The sequence below is a fragment of the Gopherus evgoodei genome, chromosome 3, assembly GCF_007399415.2.
Source record: "Gopherus evgoodei ecotype Sinaloan lineage chromosome 3, rGopEvg1_v1.p, whole genome shotgun sequence".
NCBI classification, from domain to species: Eukaryota; Metazoa; Chordata; order Testudines; family Testudinidae; genus Gopherus; species Gopherus evgoodei.
The window spans coordinates 160813268-160831735 of record NC_044324.1 but is presented as its reverse complement, the minus strand read 5'-3'; the positions used below and the strand labels follow the sequence as shown (position 1 = coordinate 160831735).

The window sequence follows — 18468 nt, the reverse complement described above, 5'->3', positions numbered from 1 at the left end:
GCAGCCTGAGACTGCTCTGGCAGCTGTGATTCTACAGCAGCCCAGATGTACAGCAAGGGCAGAGTTTACAGGGAGAGAATTAACCCTCAGTAGACAACCTGCAGGAACTACATCTCGCTGGAGTGTACCAGCTGCACCACTGGGCCTTGGCAGGAGGCTGTCACTCTAACTGTGCCACAGCATCCTACACATCTTCCACCCCCTTGAAGAGAAGCACAGGGACACTCCCTGTCCAGGAGCAGCTCTCCAGGTGGCCATAGGGGAAGGGTGAACTTCCCACACTGGTTCCATTAGGGCTTCTGCTGAAGACAGCAAGTCAAGTCACAGCTGGTGCTTTGCATGTGTGTTCCAGGACCAAGATCAGAAGAGCCAAGAAGGTAGCCCAGGAAAACACAGAAGCTGTTCCACTGTGTAGTTTTTAGAATACCCAGACAGGGAAAGCAGCTGCCAGCTCAAGCAGTAGATACTCAGCCATTGCCTCAGAGGGTCCTGGTCAGCCCAGAGCAGAACAGGAAGAAAGCTCTTGTAGAGAGCAGACTGAGGGCACAGGTTGCTCTGTTTTGAGACAAGAATTGTGCAAGTCTCACCAGAGGCAGGACTCTTGACTCTACTTTGGCCTTCCATAACATTTGCACATGTGCAGCTGCCCCCTACCCATTGCTGAAAAAGGCAGAGGTGAGCTAACCCAGCTCCTCAGGAAGCTATTGTCAAAGAAAGGTGGGAAGCTGGAGGGTAAGCAACAAAGCAGGGCTCTGGCAGTGGCCAGGAGTAGCAGAGACAAAGGAGCTTCAGCCCCAAACCCTGCCTTCCCTCTGGAGGACAAGCGCAGTTCCCTGCACTTGGCACACAACCTGAAGTTCAGCAGGTGCTATTCTAGCAGCCAGATACACATGGACCAAGCAGGGGCAACAGCTTCACAAGCCCCAGCCTCAGCTCCTGCTGCAGGGACTTTCCTTAAACTGACCCCCAGGGCAGGGGCTATGAGTTCTTGGAGCTGCAACTTGTCTGAGCAGTTCTCTTAGAGGGAGTAGGACCAAGCACAGCAGTGTTTTGAATGCAGCACTCAGCTGCCCCAGAGCACTGCTCTCCACAACTGGTGCTGCAGTGGCCCTCCTCTCCCCCCCACCTGCCATCACTCCCTTTGTGTGCTGGAGGGACTCCCAACATAACCCAGACCTCACCTGGGCACCACCCCATTAGGAAATACTGGGGGCCCAGTCTGCCCCTGCTGTGTAGAGCTGGCACAGACAAGGCAGCTGCTGTGTAAACTGCATTCTCTATTTGATACTTTAATTTCAGTAGAACAAAAAACCAAACCGCTGACAAAATACAACATCCTACCCTAGGATGCAGACAGCAGCCAGGGGGGTGGGGATTGGGCTCCCTGCTGTGCTTGGGGGGGGGAGGGGGCAGGGACGCTCAAGCTCAGTGCTCACCCCAGCTGGGGCAGGGTGAGTGCTTGGTGCCCAGGAGCAGCACAAGACCCCCCCATGGGGGAAAATCAGAACCCATCAGCACGACCCACCCCCCAAGTAGCTGGTTCAACACAAGAAAGACAGATGGACCAGACAGGGCTGGGACCCTGCAACCCCACTCACTACTGACAGTGGGAAACAAGTGGGGAAACAACGCTAGGGGAGCCGAGGAGTCCATAGCAGTTGCAGGGGCCAGGCCCTGCCCCTTCCAAGCAGAGATGATACAGGGAGCTAAGATGGGAGGGGAAATGGCCCCCTTTAGTCCACCTCCTCCATGCGGGATGCATCTTCCTCCCCCTCTAGTGGGGGGATCTCATCAGGGACAGCAACACTGGGCTCCTCTGCAATCACCTCATCCTCATCGATACCTGGGGAGGAAGGGAGATGTGCAGGCTGGTTACTTTGAGGGCCACCCCTAGGATATCAGACACACTGCAGAGCAAGGGGATCTCCAGTGAGGATACGGCAGCCCCAAGAGGAACATGGCCTGAGTGGAGAAAAAGGCCTCTAATTCTCAGCAAAAGAACAGAAGCCCAGAGTGCAGCTAGGCCAGGGCCCTCTCCTGGAGGGCTGGGCAATGCATTTCCAGCCAATTTAGTCACAGCAGAAAACCAGCTTTCCATCAATATACTCTTTTGTGCATGCCAAAGAGCATCTACTTTCCCTGGAAAATGCACACTGCCTGTCAATAAGCCATGGCCTGAAAACCACCTTTCAGTTCAGAAATGCTGCTGCAGTGCCTCCTGCTCCCATTCTCCTTCATGGGCCAAACTCACCAAGGGATTACATTGCCCACGATGCACCACAGGAGCTAATGGGAGAGTGGTGCATTGTGGGAGATCTGAGGCCCACAGAGACAAATGGAGGCATGACACAGAAACCCCACAAGGCCCTGGTGGCAGCATTGCTGAATCAGATGTTACCATGGAACATTTTGGGTTTTCAATTTCTCACTGAAGAGTCAGTTTTCCACTAGGAAAAAGAGCCCATTTTCAAACCAATTCTCCCCCCACATGCTGCCAACGCCTGCCACTAGTCGTCTACACGCTGGCTAATGCGCAGACCCTACCATGCTGATTCAGTTGCGCACCATTCTAGCTTGCACAGGATAAAGCTCATTTTACACCCTCCGGTCATGGCATGATAGGATATGCTTCATGCCAGGAGACAGCTCCTCCCTCCACTGCACTTCCTGTTGCAAGCCAGGGCAGGAAAGCTTGTCTTGGGACCACTCCTTCCATGAACAGAGGAAAGGAGAAGCCAGGGTTGAGGGGTCAGAGCTCCTCCTAGTGGCCAGCATGAGTGTCCTTGGAGTGGGATAAGAGTTACTACTACTCCTTCCCAAGGAGGCCAGCTCTGTGCTGAAGCCAAAGACCTGCTCAACTGGCTAACATGCCCCTGACTTCTAGATTTCAGGGTAAGCCACCATGACCAGGATCTCTGGATCCCTGACATTGAAGGGCTGGAAAAAGCTCCTTCCCCAGTGTCTACCATCAAATGCCAACTCTTTGTGGCTCCCTGTCACCTGGGGCACTTACCCAACCCGAGCTTGATCATCCTGTAGATGCGGTTGGAGTGGGTCTGGGGATCTTCCAGGGAGAAGCCAGAGGAGAGCAGGGCTGTCTCAAAGAGCAGCACCACCAGGTCCTTAACAGCCTTGTCGTTCTTATCAGCCTCGGCCTTCTGGCGTAGGGTCTCCACGATGGGGTGGTCAGGGTTGATCTCGAGGTGTTTCTTGGCCATCATGTACCCCATGGTGGAGTTGTCCCGCAGCGCTTGTGCCTTCATGATACGCTCCATGTTGGCAGTCCAGCCATAGGTGCTGGTGACGATGCAACACGGCGAGGAGACCAGCCGATTTGAGATGGTCACCTGTGGAGGTGCCGGAGGGTTAAACAGGCCAGGCAAAAACAGCATGGTCTAGTCACAGCAGATGCAGGGACCCCAGCCCTTACACCAGGCTCAGCCAGAGACACCCACAAATGGCCGAGAAGCCACAGGCAGTGGAGACCTGGCTGCAGGGACAGTTTTCCTCCACAGAATCTCCCCTCTGGCGTGGCCACATCACCACCACATCCCAAGGACAGACAGCCCCAAAGGGATCTCCTAGCCAGCTTCAGGAACACTACCCAGGATAGCACCAGCAGCTCAGCCAACCCCTTGGTATTCAGTGCACATTCCCACAGCACTACCCTTAAAATCAAAGGTATTTGGGTCAGTGCTCCCCACCTGCAGCCCAGCTGCTTAGAGCAAGATGCTGCAGTACATACTGGGACCTGTAGTCTCCTTCAGCTGATCCTCCGCTGGAGACAAGAGAGACCAGAGGCCATGCACTGAGCCAGGGTCCAATCCCTGTCTGCATTCAGTGGGGCCCTGATCTCCTTCCCCACTGAGCCAGGACTTGGCCCCGGGCTGGGATCCGCACCCCACCCCCTCTTACCTTCTCAACCTTCTTATCCAGGATTTCCTTCATGAGCTTGCAGAGGTTTTCAAACTTTGCCTTGCTTTCCTCCATCTTCTTCTTCTCATCCTCATCCTCAGGCAACTCCAGCCCCTCCTTGGTGACCGACACCAGGCTCTTGCCGTCAAACTCCTTGAGCTGCTGCACGCAGTACTCATCAATGGGCTCTGTCATGTACACAACCTCAAAGCCACGCTTCCGCACACGCTCCACAAAGGCGGAGTTAGCCACTTGCTCCTTGCTCTCACCTGTGCTGGGGGAAACAAGAGGTCACCAGGGCTCGGAGCTGGCTACTCTCTGGGGTTTCCAGCAGTCCCCTGGCAGGGACTGGCTAGACTTCAACATCACCCTCATAGGGGCCATGTTTCAGCCCACGGTGCTAGGGTCAGGGTCTGGCCATTCCCTTAGAGGAATGAAGCCACAAAACTTGTACATCCACCTCCCAGACAAGGATCCCGAACACCTGATTAACAAGAGCCTCTCTGAGGAGGAGGCTCATACAAGCCCACATGCCAGGGGGAACCCTGTCACACCAGCGACCAGAGGAGCCAGGCAGTACCTAAGCAGAAGAATCCCATTCTGGGGTGACAGGAGGTGTCCCCACAGGAATCTAACCCTCTTGGTGTTGCATTAGCTACATCAAACCCAGCAGGCTGAGATCCCCATTCTGAGGGACAGTTTCTTCTCTGGGGGGTGGGGGCGCACGGAGTAGGGGAGGCAGGCAACACGTCTAGGTGATAGGGATGGGGTGGTAGGAGAGAGGTATGGCCCCCCAGCCAGCAGTCCTCACCTGTGATGTAGTAGATGCTTTTCTGAGTCTCCTTCATGCGGGACACGTACTCAGAGAGTGAGGCCACCTCGTCACCAGACTGTGACGTGTGGTAGCGCAGCAGCTCCGACAGGCGTTTCCGGTTGGTTGAGTCCTCATGGATCCCGAGCTGGGGGCAGAGGACATGACTTATATGCAGGCTCCAGGAAGTGGCTCACTAAACACACTCCTGCCCTCAAGAGCTGGGAAATCTAGGCCCTCCTTGCAAACACCCCACCCACACCCAAGGGTGGAGGTTGGGGGTAGATGCGGTGAGGGAGGCATTCCCATTCAAGCACTCCAGGGTACACTTAAGACAACAGATTGTTTGGACTCTGCTCCAGAGCCCTGCTAGGAAGACCAGGTTTGAGCCACAAGCCTGGCCCAGAGAAGTCACCATCTTGGAACAGATCAGAGACTAGTTCTGGCTTCTCAAATGCCTGCCTGTGGAGCATGTTGAGGTAGAGCAGCATCCCCTTTGCCCCCAGGTAGTGGGCAGGCTGGCTGGCTCTCACCTTGAGGTTCTTGGAGAAGGCCTCATAGAATTTCTTGTAGCTCTCCTTGTCCTCAGTCAGCTCCGAGAAGAGCTCCAGGCACTTCTTGACGATGTTCTTGCGGATCACCTTGAGGATCTTGCTCTGCTGCAGCATCTCCCGGGAGATGTTCAAAGGCAGGTCCTCAGAGTCCACCACGCCCCGGATGAAATCTGAGGGGAGGAAAGAAGCCAAGGCCCAAGGAGGGTGATCAGAACAGCCAGGCTAACTCCATACACCCATCCCGCATGCACGAGAGCAGAAGTGCCAAGCAGGAAGCCCAAGCTCCTGACTGCATCAGGAGACCTGACCCTCTAGGATCCCTTCCAGCAGTGCCGCGAGGCTGTATGATGTACAGGGGTGGTGCAGTGGTGAGGGAGCAGCTAACACAGCTGGGAAGATACCAGAAGCCAGGGGAGCTGTTTAGAGAGAGAGTGCTGCACAAGGGCAGGGTGCTACACTGGGGGTTCTTACTCAGGTACTCTGGGATGAGCTCGTCACAACTGTCCATAATGAAGACACGCCTCACATACAGCTTGATGTTGTTCTTCTTCTTCTTGTTCTCAAAGAGGTCAAAGGGGGCGCGACGTGGGATGAAAAGCAGAGCTCGGAACTCCAGCTGCCCCTCCACAGAGAAGTGCTGCAGGTTGGGAGAGACAGGGGTGAGATGAACAAAACTCCTATGGCTTCGTTCCTCTACCCCTCCCCTGGGGAGAGCCCTTCCTTTTGACCTGGGCTGCAGGAGCACCCAAAGGGCCTTGGGTAGGGGGACTGAATGGCTACCTTGGAGCAAACTGCACAACGCATTAGACAGGCAGGTGGGACAGCAAGCCTCTTAGTGCTCCCCTTCCTCCCCACTGTGCCAACATCTCCTCCTCCAGTGATTGCTAGGCAGGATCTAAGGTCCCCAAAGCAGCAGCTCCTATCCCTATTCGTGCATGCCAGAGTGGCAGCCAGGGCCTCAGGAGAACCCTGCACACCTGGATGAAACAGGGGATTGGGAGCGAGGGTCACCCTGATCAAAGGGCCAGCAAACCTGCACCACACCCAGGGGGGGAAGCTCCATGCCCAGGGCCAGCAGTGATATGTCAAACGGGCTCAGCTGGGTGATCCGCTTCCCTCAGTAGAACTGGCTGTGGTCCATGGGCATCTCACTGGGTCTAAAGGAGCATTTTGGCACCCCCCTTCAATACTAGAGCCCACCCGTATGGGGGAGAAACATGGACCTGTGCACTAATCCATCCTGCTTTGTGAGGTAAGGGGAACCTTGGCCTCTACCAGCCCAGCCCCTGCACTCACCTTGACAGCCAGGTGGTCCTCCCAGTCATTGGTGAGGCTCTTGTAGAACTCTCCATATTCCTCCTGGGTGATGTCATCAGGATTGCGTGTCCAGATGGGCTTGGTCTTGTTCAGCTCCTCCTGGTCGATGTACTTCTCCTTGATCTTCTTGGTCTTCTTCTTGCCCTTACCACCCTCCTCTTCCTCCTCATCTGAGCCCACATCCTCAATCTTGGGCTTCTCCTCATCCTTGGGGGCTGAGTCCTCATCCTCCTTCTCCCCCTTCTCTTCCTCTGCCTCATCATCACTGATTTCCTTTTCCCGCTCCTTCTCCAGCTGTAAGAAGGAAGTGAAAGAGGGTCACGGCCAAGGCATCTACCTTACTCAGGGCCTCCTATGCACAGGAGATCAGGGGCAGCGACAGACACCGTTGCTCCAAGGGAGACGGGAGTTTCAGTCTGGTGGGTGCCATGCAAAGGCTAAATATTGCAGTGATGCACTGCAGGTAAAGCACTGGTTCAAATTTCGCACATGGTGCCTTCCAGTGGCTGGGCTGACAGAGGGTAAAGGATCTATAGCTACCACGAGCTGGTGAGACCTCCCCTAGTTCATGCAATAGAGGCCCATGTAGGTGAAGTTCCAGCCCCAGTCCCTCACCTGGTAGTTTAGGCACTGGCCTGAGGTCCCTGTACAGATTTTAGGGATGAGAGTCTGACTATGCAGTACACCCTTTCGGTGATCCCCACCCCCTAGCAACAGTGAACTAGTTCCCACCCTTGTACCATTCTGCTGGCCAACTCCTGCAGCAGCAGAATGAGTGCACACCCCTTGCTTCCAGACCTTGGTAAAGGCCATGACTGTCTCTTACATGCACACTCATGTGCAGATGGGAAGGCTCAAGGTGGAATGTACCATCCTCTCTCACTCTCAGCTTGGGCCTCCCCCCATGCTCCATCTGGTCTTTCCATGGATCCCACCATCTCTCACACACGTACATAAAGGGTGATGGGGTAGCCAATGAACTGGGAGTGCTTCTTCACCACCTCCTTGACCCGCCTCTCCTCAAGGTACTCTGTCTGATCCTCCTTCAAGTACAGGATCACCTTGGTGCCACGTCCAATGGGCTCACCTGTGACATCAGGAGAGAGGCAGTGGCATTACTGGCCACAGGCACTGGCCAGAGCTCACTCGGCAGATCGTGTGTCAATGCCAGGTGCAGCCCACAGTTAAACTAAAGGGAGGATCATAACAGTATTTCTATCGAGAACCAAGGTCAGAAAACCCACCCATGAGCAGGAAGGGCAGATCCACAGCTACCACTGGCCCTGCACCAGGGTTACACCACGGCTTTGGTTAGCACTGAGGGGAGTTTCCTCTCCCAGCTCTTCCAGCTTAGACCTGGGACCTAACCCAAGCTGACAAGTCACTTAAGCTCCGCACATGATCATATGAGCCTGGACCCTCTCCTCCTAGTTTCCCCACCAAGTGGCAGCTACAGACAACTACACCTCATCTCTCCATACTATCTTGTCACCAGCCACCTCAAACCACTCTGGGGACCCCATGGCAGACAGGGTGGGGGGGACATGGCTGGTATCCTACAGACCCCTCTCTGGGATTTGTGGTCAACAGGGTGGGAGGGGATGACTAACTCCATACGGACCCCTCTCTCTGGGACCCCTTTGCAGACAGGGGCGGGGGGTGGCTGATTCCCTGCAGACCCCATTGCCAGTCCATACCATGATCGGATTTGACAGTGAAGGAGCCGCCTGCTGACGACTCCCAGGCATACTGCTCATCATCATTGTGCTTGGAAATGACCACGACCTTCTCAGCCACCAGGTAGGCAGAGTAGAAGCCCACGCCAAACTGCCCAATCATGGAGATATCAGCACCAGCCTACAAGAGGAAGGAGAATGGGTGAGAAGAGCAAGAGACCAGAGACAGGTGAGGTCTGTGATGCAGCCAGGTGTGTCCCAATAGCAGGGAGCCTGGGCCAAGGGCCAACACACAGAGATAATGCCACAAATACAGACAGGGCCAAGGCGGGACACCGTCACCTCCTCTCTGTTCAGGAACACATGGACAAGCCAAAAGCACTGCAGGCTGCTCCCTGGGAGAACACAGGCCCAGAAAGGGGTAATCTCTTAGCCAGCTACTGAGTGTTGATGTTGCAAGGCCCTGTGGAGGACTAGGTGCCCAGGCCCACAAGGGGTCCAAGCACTCTAGTGCAGAGGCTGAAAGCCACTCACCTGCAGGGCTTCCATGAAGGCTTTGGTACCAGATTTGGCAATGGTGCCCAGGTTGTTGATGAGATCCGCCTTTGTCATGCCGATACCTGTGTCCACCAAGGTAAGGGTGCGGTCCCGGGGATTTGGGATGATGTCGATTTTTAGCTCCTTGCCACTATCCAGCTTTGAGGGATCTGTCAGGCTCTCATAACGGATCTTGTCCAGGGCCTGGGGGAGGATAGAGACAGTTAGCAAGGTTCACCCACCATTCACCTGCTCCATGGATCCTGTATGCTCCCTGCCTTGGGACAGGGAGGCCCATGGACTCTCGAGATATCACCATGGCACAGATCTGCCACAAAAGCTCTGGCTTCACTCAAACCCCTCCAGAGGGAAAAACAAGAGGCCCTGATTGAGAGAGGCACCATGGCTACTCCATCAGAGCGGCATACAAGGCAGAGAGCAAGGCTCACTCACCCACCACATGCACAGGAAGAGAATACCTAGAAACAAACAGACAACACCAAATGACAACTCCATGCCAGCTCCTCCAAGGGCAGCAGAAACAAAACTAAGGGATAGGGGCCACTGCCAGCAGTGTTGCATCTTCTGCTCCTGCCAGGACCTACTGGCATACTGATCTACTACTCCAGAGAAAACATGGGGGTGGCAGGGGAGAAGAGGGGGATTATTTGGGGCTCTCCAACCCTTTCTTAGGGCAGGTGACCACAAGCATAAGTATTAAGCAGCCCCCTTGCTGGCAATCTTAGAACAAGGGCAGGGAGCCAGAAACCCCCCCCCCCCCAGGATGGGTCCTTTAGGGAAGGGCCAAAGCACCTTACAGAGCCCTTTCATCACTAGCCATGCCTCTTTAAGGGCCTCAGCAAATAGGGGAAAATCAGTGGTTGCCCTAGTAACAGGAGCAGGCAGTGCCCGCTGTACCCAGCAGCAGCACTGCAGAGCCCCCACTCCCGCTGGCGGCGGGCGGGCGGGCCCCCATGCTCACATCAGAGGCGTTGGAGATGATCTCCCGCAGGAAGATCTCCTTGTTGGAGTAGAAGGTGTTGATGATCAGGGACATGAGCTGGGCGATCTCTGCCTGGAAGGCGAAGGTCTCCACTTCCTCCTCCCCATGCTGCACTCCTTCGGGCATCTGAAAAACAAGGCCGGGCTCAGAGCACCTGCCTGGCGCCCAGTCCCCGCACACGGCTCCCTGCCGCGGGCCTGCTCCCCCTGGGGCGGCAGGGGAGACGCGGGGGCACCGCCCGTCCGAGGCCCGCGCTGGGGGCCGGGACTGCTGCTTCCCGCCGGCACCTGCGGAGCCACCTGGGCCCCGCTCCCGACCCCAGGCCGGCGGAGCCGGGCCCAGTCCCCGGATCCAAGGCCCGGCCCGGCGGAGCCTCCAGCCTTAGAGGCTCCCGCAACCGAACCCGCCGGGCTCCCGCCCCGAGGGGCCCCGCTCAACATGGCAGCGCCCAGCGGAGCCACGTGCGCCCCCCACCCCGGCGGCCCCCACCCCTGCCAGGGCCGAGCCCGCGCTGGGCCAGGCGCCCGGCCGCCCTTACCGTGACGGGCAGCGGGAGATCGGGCAGGAGCGAGCTCGGTCCCTGCTGCTTGGGCTGCGGCGCGGCCGGGAGAGAGAGAAAACAGGGTCGCCTCCGCCTGGCCTATATAGGGGCTGATACCGGCCCGGCCCCCGTCTCCCTCCGCCTTAAAAGGGCCGGGCCGGCTTTGCAGGGCCGGAGATAGTGTTTTGTCTCCCTGTAGCCTTTTCCCTACCATGCACATATGCCCCAGTTCTTCCTCTCACCCCAATACCTAGGAAGCTTCTTACATCCCCAGGTACCCTGACACCCCACTACTGAGGTATCCCCTGGTACCCTGTCACCCCACTACTTGTAAATTCCCCTGCTAGTCCAGCTCCTGACACCCCAATTCCCCACTCACCCACTATCCAGGAATTCCTGTGCCCTATCCCACTGCTGCCTCAAGTCTCTCAAGGATTTTTCCTGGTATCCCCCCTCCCCTCAGTTCTTGGGGTCCCCACTAGTAGCCAATTCCCTTGTAACTCAAAATCCTAGGAATTCTTTAACACCTCAGCAACTCCATTCCAAGTACCATCCCTTGTGTTTCCCTTCCACCATCTCTTCTTCTCATACCCCTGTATCCCCTCTTCTGCTTCCACCCTGGTCCCAACCTCCCTTTCTTGTAACTTTCAAGAAGACTTGAAAAAAGTTGATTGCCAACATTTAAGAAGGATGAACTGAATGAGCGGGGAAGCTATAGGCTGGTTATCCTGACATTAATCTTAGGCAAAACATGGAAAGGCTGATATGGGATGCAGTCAGACCTAAAAGATGATAATGTAAGCAATGCCAGACAACATGGTTTTATGAAAAATAGATCTTGTCAAAGAAACTTGGTATAATTTGATAAGATGGCAGGTTTGGTTGACAAAGGTAACTGTGTTGAGATAACAGGTTTCTACAAGGCATATTTAAGGTAGGGTACGTCTTCGTTACCAACGTTAAAGTGCTGCCATGGCAGCGCTTTAACGTGGCTGTGTAGTCGTGGCACTAGCGCTGTAAAAAACCCACCCTCATGAGGGGAGGGTCTCCCAGCACTGGTGCACTGTTCAGCACTGAACTGCCATTGTACAGCACTGCAACTTGCATCGCTTGGGGGAGTGTTTTTTCAAACTCCTGAGCAAGACAGTTTCAGCACTATAAAGTAGTAATGTAGACAAGACCTCAGTCCCACATGACATTTTGATTAAAAAAATGTAGCACTACACAAAAATCAACATGACCCATATTAAATGGATTAAAAATGATTAACTAATGGATTGCAAAGAGTAATTGTAAATGGAGAAGGATGTTCACAAATTGGAAAGCATTCAGTAGAAAGCAACAAGAATGATTCAAGGGCTTGAAAGCATGCCTGATAGTGAGAGAACTTGATCACAGTCTACATTCAAGTACCTACAGGGGAAGAGACTTCTGATAGTAGCTGCCTCTTTAATCTCACAGGAAAAGTCATAACAAGATCCACTGGTTAGAGCTGAAGCTCAAAGAAGTCAAATTCAGACTAGAAATAAGTTGCAAATTTTGAAGTGATGGTAATAAACCATTGGGAGGAAAAAAAGTACCTAGGAATGTGGAGGATTCTTCATCATTTGTGGTCTTTACAGGTAGACTGTCTGTCTAGAAGATATATTCTAGCTCAACCAGAAGTGAAGGGCGTGCTGCAGGAATCAGTGGGTGAGGTTCTATGGTCTGTGTTACCAAGGAGGTCAGAAGAGGTGGTCCTTTCTGGCCTTAAAAATCTATGAAGCTTTGGAGGCGCCTACTGAGCTTCCTCCATGGACTCCCACCTGGCACCTGTGAAATCCTGGAGCAATTGTCCCCAAAGAGTTTGGATGGACCCCACTAGAAGAACGTCCCATGTTCTCTCTCTCCCGTGCCCTTTGCAGCTCTCAGGACGAGGTTCACTACTTGATGAGTTCCATGGGGCACAGAAAGGCACAGAGTTATGCCACAGATCAAATTGCCCCATCATATTTTGGGGTGGAAGCCGGCACTCTACCTGCTTGTGTTGAGGGGTAGTATTTAGGTCTCTGCGCTGTTTTTGCATTGTGGTAATTGTATTGATTTAGAAACCAAGAGTTAAATCAGTGCAACTCTGCTGGTGTGGACACAGTTATTACAGTAGAAGCAGCATAAAAAGCCTTCTTGGGGTGCAAATGCCCTTGGCTGCTTCACTGAAGGGCCTTACGGTAGGTTTGCAAGCTCACAGTTGTGTGTGGAAATCAGGTGGGTATTATCTTCTTTCTCCCTTGGCGAGAAGCAGTTCAATTATCCAGCAGGGGCTGAGGCAAGGTGGAAGCAGATTTCAAATGGGGGAAAGAAACCCTGCGCAATGCCTCTTGCTCTCAGCACCCCAGTTTATAGACACTGCCTTAGGGATGGTCTACACATGGGCTTTTTGCACCAGTGTAAGTAGCTACACCAGGGAAAACCCCTCATGTAGATGTATTTAAACCACTATAATCCATGCTCAAACTGGGGTCTGTCCTACACTAAAACATTAGGTTGATCCAGGTACATTGCTTAGGATGGTGAAAAATCCATCTCCCTGAGCGACTTAGTTAAGCCAACCTAACCCCCAGTGTAGACAATGCTAGAATTCTTCCGTCGCCCTAGCTACCACCTCTTGGGGACATGGATTTCCCATACCGATGGGAGAACCCCGCTGTAGCGTTTCAAGAATAGATGAGCCCTGGTTCACTATAATCTGATAATTTATCATGTCAGACAAAACTGGTTTAAATGCATCTACATTAGGGGTTTGTATTGTAGTGACTAAATCATTTTTAGTTGAACTGTGGGCTGGTCTACTCTCTATTTTTGCACCACTGTAACTAAATCAGCAGAAAGATCTTTATACCACTAAAACATTGATATTGGAATAAATAGTATCTTCACAAGGGTATCTAGAGGGTTATAGCAATTTAACTACACTGGATTTTCTTCTGGAGGGGTCAGCTCAGATAGACGTTTGTGTGCCAGCTTCAACCACTCTAATGCTCTAACAATAGAAGCACAGACCCAGTGGCACAGATGGTAGGACGAGGTAGCTGCCCCTAGTACAATCCTGTCCAGTATTCTTGGTACTTAACTCAGGGCGCTAACCCATCCCACTGCCCATGCCCAGACAGCAGTTCTGTTTTTAGCATGCTTCATCAAAGCTAGCGCACGTACAGCCCTGAGCTAGAAATTACACCCCTACTTTAAAGTGTAGACGTACCCCCAGTTTAATTGGTATAAAAACTGAGTTAGCAGTTTGTTAGCAAACTTTGTTAGCAAACTGGGATAAGTTTGCTAACAAACGCAAGCCCCCAGCTTCACTCAATAGGAGCAGATTACAGAAAGCCCAGCAGTTGAGGGTTAGTTTGTAAAACAGGAGCACCCACATTTTATCAAAGCCTCCGAAATCCCACAAGCATCTGCAGTTAGCTTTGTGTGTTGATTTTATTTTAAATATACTTTTGGTTCTGGAACCAGTGTTTGGACTTAACAGGAATAACTTTTTCTCCTTGGTGAACAATGATTTTCTGATGCTCTGCTTAATTCAACAGTTTGTAGAATAGCCTCTGCTATTCAAGCCCTGCCCCCCACTCCCAAACTCTGTCAATGCCCCTCACCCCTGACTTGCAGCCCTCGCTGCTATCCCAGCCCTGGGCTCCCCACCCCATACACAGCTATGCCAGAGCCCCTCACCCTTGACCAATAGCCTCCCTGCTGTCCCAGCCTGGGGCTTCACCACTCCCAACTCCGCTGATATCCCTCACTCCTAACTCTCAGCTGCCATGATGTTCCAGTTCTGGTCCTCCTAAAACAAGACTACCAGTTCAATTCAAAATCATGTGGGCCAAGGGAAAAACAGGTATAAAACCACCACCAGGTTAGAATGGGAGCATTTTACACTCACTTCTAGACCGCTGCTGTGTCAATGAGGAGGATGGAGAGTTAGGCCCTTTATTAGCATTATAAAGTATTTAAGAGCTGCTGAGAAGTAAACGAAGCACAGAACCCTGTAGTGTCGGTCAGGGGTAAATACAGCCACCAGGATGGAGCTTGTGCAATATGCTTGGCCTCAAATACAGAGTTGGGGCTAGGTGCTCGGGGCTGGACCCCCGTGTCCTTTTGTCATTCCTGTCCCATTCAGGTGGCAAGTTGCTTTGCAGCCCAGCGCCACCCATCTGTGCTGCCCCTGGGTGAGGGACAGTCCCTCCTCCCTGCTGAATTCTGGGCGGGGTATTGCCTGTAGGGGACAGATGCTCCCTGGGACTCCCACTCGCATCCCCTACTGTAGCCCGCAGTGTGGGGCCCACACGCGTTTCTCTCTTAATTCAAGAGGAAATGTGCAGAGGCAGGCGGTGAAGGCCACTCCCTGGACCCGGGGCTGCTCTCCGGCGTGGCGCGCCGGTGCAGGGGCTGCCTAGAGCTTGGGGGGACCAGAGAGCCCTGATCCGGCTCAGGGCCCCCCAGCCCCCTCGGGCTGGGGCAGCTTCCCCCTAAGCTCCTGTCCTGGGGCTGCTGCGCCCTCGCACGGGAGGGAGGCCGCAGCCAGCTGAGCAGGGCCCGGGAACGCTGCTCCCCGCGCGCTGCCTGCGACCCTTTCTGCGGGCGAGCCCCCGGGGGCGCACATGGAACCCGGGGGCGGGAGCTGCAGGCGGGCGTGGGGAAACCGAGGCACGGAGCGGGAACCCCGCTGCCAGGCGCAGAACCCAGGCGCCCGCGCTCGCCGCCCGTCCGGCCGCAGGCTGGGATCTGCACAGTCACCGCGGGCTGTGTCACCCGGGGGAGGAGCAGGCGCTCCGCGTGCCGGAGCGGAGGGGAGGGCGGGACTATTTCCTGAGCTGCTGTGAGAGGCGGCGGAGGGACACCGGTGTCTTGGCCGGGCTGTGCTGCAACTTTCTTCCAGTAGCTTCCATGCTAGCGCCCGCCCCCCCGCACCCCCATCGCCCCCGGGAACCCGCAATGGCTGCAGTAGCCCGGTGCCTGCAATGCAGCACCACAAGGGGGAGCCCTGGTGCAGGGGGAGCTTAGCTGGGGAGGGTCCCCCCTTGCTGCCCACTCCCCTTCGCAGTTACCCCCAAGCTGCCCTGCAGCCAGATGTCCCCGGGGGAGGGAGCTGTGGCTGCCATCTTGGCACCTATTGAGCCCCCCAACCTCCTGCCAGCTCAGGGAAGGGGATGGGATGGGCCCCAGGCGCTGGGATGCTGCATGGAGGGGGGGGGCTCAAGATGGGGTGGGGGAAATGCCCCCCAGTTTTACCCCACCTCCTAGATGTACTGGCGCTTTACAAACTCATGATGAGATCAGCTCCCTGCTGCAGGGAGCCAGGCAGGCCCGCATCTCAAAAGGGAGGACAGTCTGGTCTAGTGATTAAAGCCAAGGGACAGGACTCCTGGCTCTGTCACCTAGGCACTGTGTGACCTGGGGGAACCTCCCCATCCCTGGACCTCAGAGTCCCCCTCTGTAAAATGCCCCTGTTTGTGAAGCACTGAAAGGCCTGGGCTGCACAGTTTTTGCACTGATTTAATTATCTCCATCTTGGTGCAACACCCTGGAGTGAGTTTAAATTGGTTTAAGCATGTCCCTGCTAGGGAGCTGCCCTGATTTAATGACCTTGGTTTATCGGTGAAAAAAACAAACACTTTCAACAGAACATGCTAGATAAGGACAAACTATTGGAATAGAACCCAGGAGTCCTGACTCCCAATCACCCCAGCTCTAACCACTAGACATCACTCCATTTGTCCAGACCTCAGCTTGTTTCCACACTTGCCTGTCTCTTTCCCTCCCTTGCTCCGGCTTTTGGTTTGTTTGCAAACACTCATTAATGTTAAGCTCCTGTTTCCAAAACAAACAAGAGAAAGGAGGGTGACGTCTGTCAGCTACCTGAGCCAGTAACTGCTGTCCTCCATGGTGAACCAGTTTGGGCCTCAAGATGGAGTGGGAGGGGTTGTCTCTGGGCCATAACTTCCCCCTCACTCCCAAGGCTGGCAGTGCAGGGATCTCCCTCAGACACAAGATCTACCTACCCTTTGGCAACACCTGAATAGTTTGTCATGTCAATTAAGTCTCATTGAATGGAATTGCCTGCAGCTCTGGACCCCTCCCCATGGCACCACCAAGTGCCCAGTCTCCATTATGACAGGTATTTGCAATGCTGTGTTACCAGCAGGGACCCAGCATACATGGGCCAGTGAAAACACAACCGATGGCCCTGCAACAGGGAGGGACTGGCCATGGTCAGGCAGCTAGAGTCAGTGCCCACGGTGGAGATCGATCCGGACGGCACGTTCAAGTACATCCTGGTGCTGGTGCTGCGCGTGGGGGGAGCTGAGCACCAGGACATCATCCGGGGCACAGCGGCCGCCGAGTTCCACAATCATATATTTGAAAAAGTAACAGGGAGGGACTGTGAACCTGGTACCCACATAGTTGTCCTGGGGATCTCTGGGCCTCAGCCTCTCTTCACAGTGTGAATTGAGTAAAGGCATCTCCACTGTGACTGGAGCACATTCCTCCCTGGTGGGGCTTGGCCACTGCAGGTGGGGTGGTAACCATGATCAATCCAGGCAGGGATTGATGCTGTGACCCAGTTTGGGTTCCATCCGCACTGGCTGGGCCACATCATGGGGGAGCCATTTCAGTCACAATGCAGCCTCCACTGTAACAAACCCATGGGCCCCATGCCTGGGCAGGGGTTGCTCTGTGGCACCCCTCAAACCCCCTGCTGGGCAGTGGGGACAGGACTTAGAGCCTTCTGCTCCATAAGGTCCAGCCACAAGGAGAATCTCTCTTGCCAGAAGTATTAGGCCTGTGATCCTTGGGAGCAATTCCAACGCCATCCCATCGGAGGCAGCTCAGGGAAAGTGGGGTCCAGGACTTCTAGGGAGGGAAGGAAGGACGTGCTTCCCATTAGGGCTGAGGGCATCCTGCAGACGTGTTGAACTGGACAGCCTCACCCCTGGATTGAGGCAAATGTCACCATTGAGGTGATGATGGCTTTTCTAGAAGCCCAAAGGAGAGCTGAGAACAGTGGTTAGCTGAGGAGACCTCGTGCACCACACTTCCGGTCTCTCCCAATGGCCTTCCCCTGCTTTTCCTGCATGTTTCCAGTCTGCAGCTGGGCAGGTGCTGCTCTGGACCCAGGGGCGGCTCTAGGAATTTTGCCAACCCAAGCACGTGCCTGTGGGAGGTCCGCCGAAGCCACGGGACCAGCAGACCCTCCGCCAGCAAGCCGCCGAGGGCAGCCTGCCTGCCGCCCTTGTGGCACCATAGAGCACCCCCCATGGCTTGCCGCCCCAAGCATGCACTTGGTGTGCTGGGGCCTGGAGCTGCCCCTGTCTGGACCCTGCTTCCCAAACAGGCAACAGGGTCCTGGAGCACCAGTCAGCTTCATTTGGGCCAAAGCCTTTGGAATCAGACAGCAAATGCCTATGAGGAGATCAGAGTTCCCCACTGTTGGGGGTCTCCCCAGTTGCCCTCCTCATGAGCATGTCTGGGGGAGCCCTAGGCTGGAAGTGACCTCGTTAGTCTGGGATGAACACCCCCAGGCATGTAGGACAGGAGCATGTGCCCTCTGGCCTCCTCCTCACAGAGACTGGAACTGATCTGAACCCCTGCTGAGATCCCAGCACAACCTGCAATGCCATCTCCACCCCGGACACATCCTGTCCCATGGGAGCTTCCTCTGCCAGCTCAGCTGTTCCATCTCCAGACTGAATGCATGGTTACAGTGTCAGTAATCCTGGGACAGGTGGGTGGGGAGGGGTAGCAATGAGATGCCAGGGCCGGAAGGGAAACACAGGGGAATGTCTGGGCCCTGGGGTTGGATGTCTGGTGTGTGTCCCCCCACCGTGGCGCCTCTCACACACAAGGCCCTTGTTTTCTGGCCTTAGGGAGACAGCAACTCTTCTAGGGCTCAGGGCCATGGGTAGAATGACTGGATAATATGACTGTTGTTATAAACCTGGCCGATGAGCTCACGATTCTGCCTGATTTTCCAGAGGCCACGGGCATGAGCTCTGTGCTGAGCCAGAGATATGGGATATGCAGACCTCCAGGGACCCCGGCACTGGAATAGTGTGTGGAGAGAGGGAGATGGA

The 18468-nt window shown here is 54.7% G+C and overlaps 1 protein-coding gene and 1 long non-coding RNA gene across 2 annotated transcripts; one reads left to right on the top strand and one right to left on the bottom strand.

Annotated features, from left to right (window-relative positions):
• Positions 1 to 1260: 1260 nt before the first annotated feature.
• Positions 1261 to 10456, bottom strand: HSP90AB1 (heat shock protein 90 alpha family class B member 1). The gene is made up of 12 exons (XM_030557224.1): positions 10352 to 10456; positions 9793 to 9939; positions 8808 to 9014; positions 8295 to 8454; positions 7551 to 7684; positions 6577 to 6891; positions 5752 to 5917; positions 5260 to 5450; positions 4727 to 4874; positions 3916 to 4184; positions 3014 to 3347; positions 1261 to 1843 (listed from the first exon to the last, which is right to left on the bottom strand). Exons 2-12 carry the CDS (start codon positions 9937 to 9939, stop codon positions 1734 to 1736), a joined length of 2181 nt encoding a protein of 726 aa, XP_030413084.1. The 5' UTR covers positions 10352 to 10456; the 3' UTR covers positions 1261 to 1733.
• On the top strand, positions 6354 to 17443 carry LOC115648906. Its single transcript, XR_003999685.1, has 3 exons — positions 6354 to 6364; positions 7309 to 7313; positions 16697 to 17443. It is a non-coding gene; the product is annotated as an uncharacterized LOC115648906 (long non-coding RNA).
• The last annotated feature ends 1025 nt before the right edge of the window (positions 17444 to 18468 follow it).

Coding starts and splice junctions, on each gene's coding strand:
- HSP90AB1 (XM_030557224.1), bottom strand. CDS start 9,939: ATGCCCGAAGGAGTGCAGCATGGGGAGGAGGAAGTGGAGACCTTCGCC. Junction 8,455..8,807: donor CCTTCATGGAAGCCCTGCAG/GTGAGTGGCTTT, acceptor TTCCTCTTGTAG/GCTGGTGCTGATATCTCCAT. Junction 4,185..4,726: donor AAGCATCTACTACATCACAG/GTGAGGACTGCT, acceptor CCCCCAGCACAG/GTGAGAGCAAGGAGCAAGTG.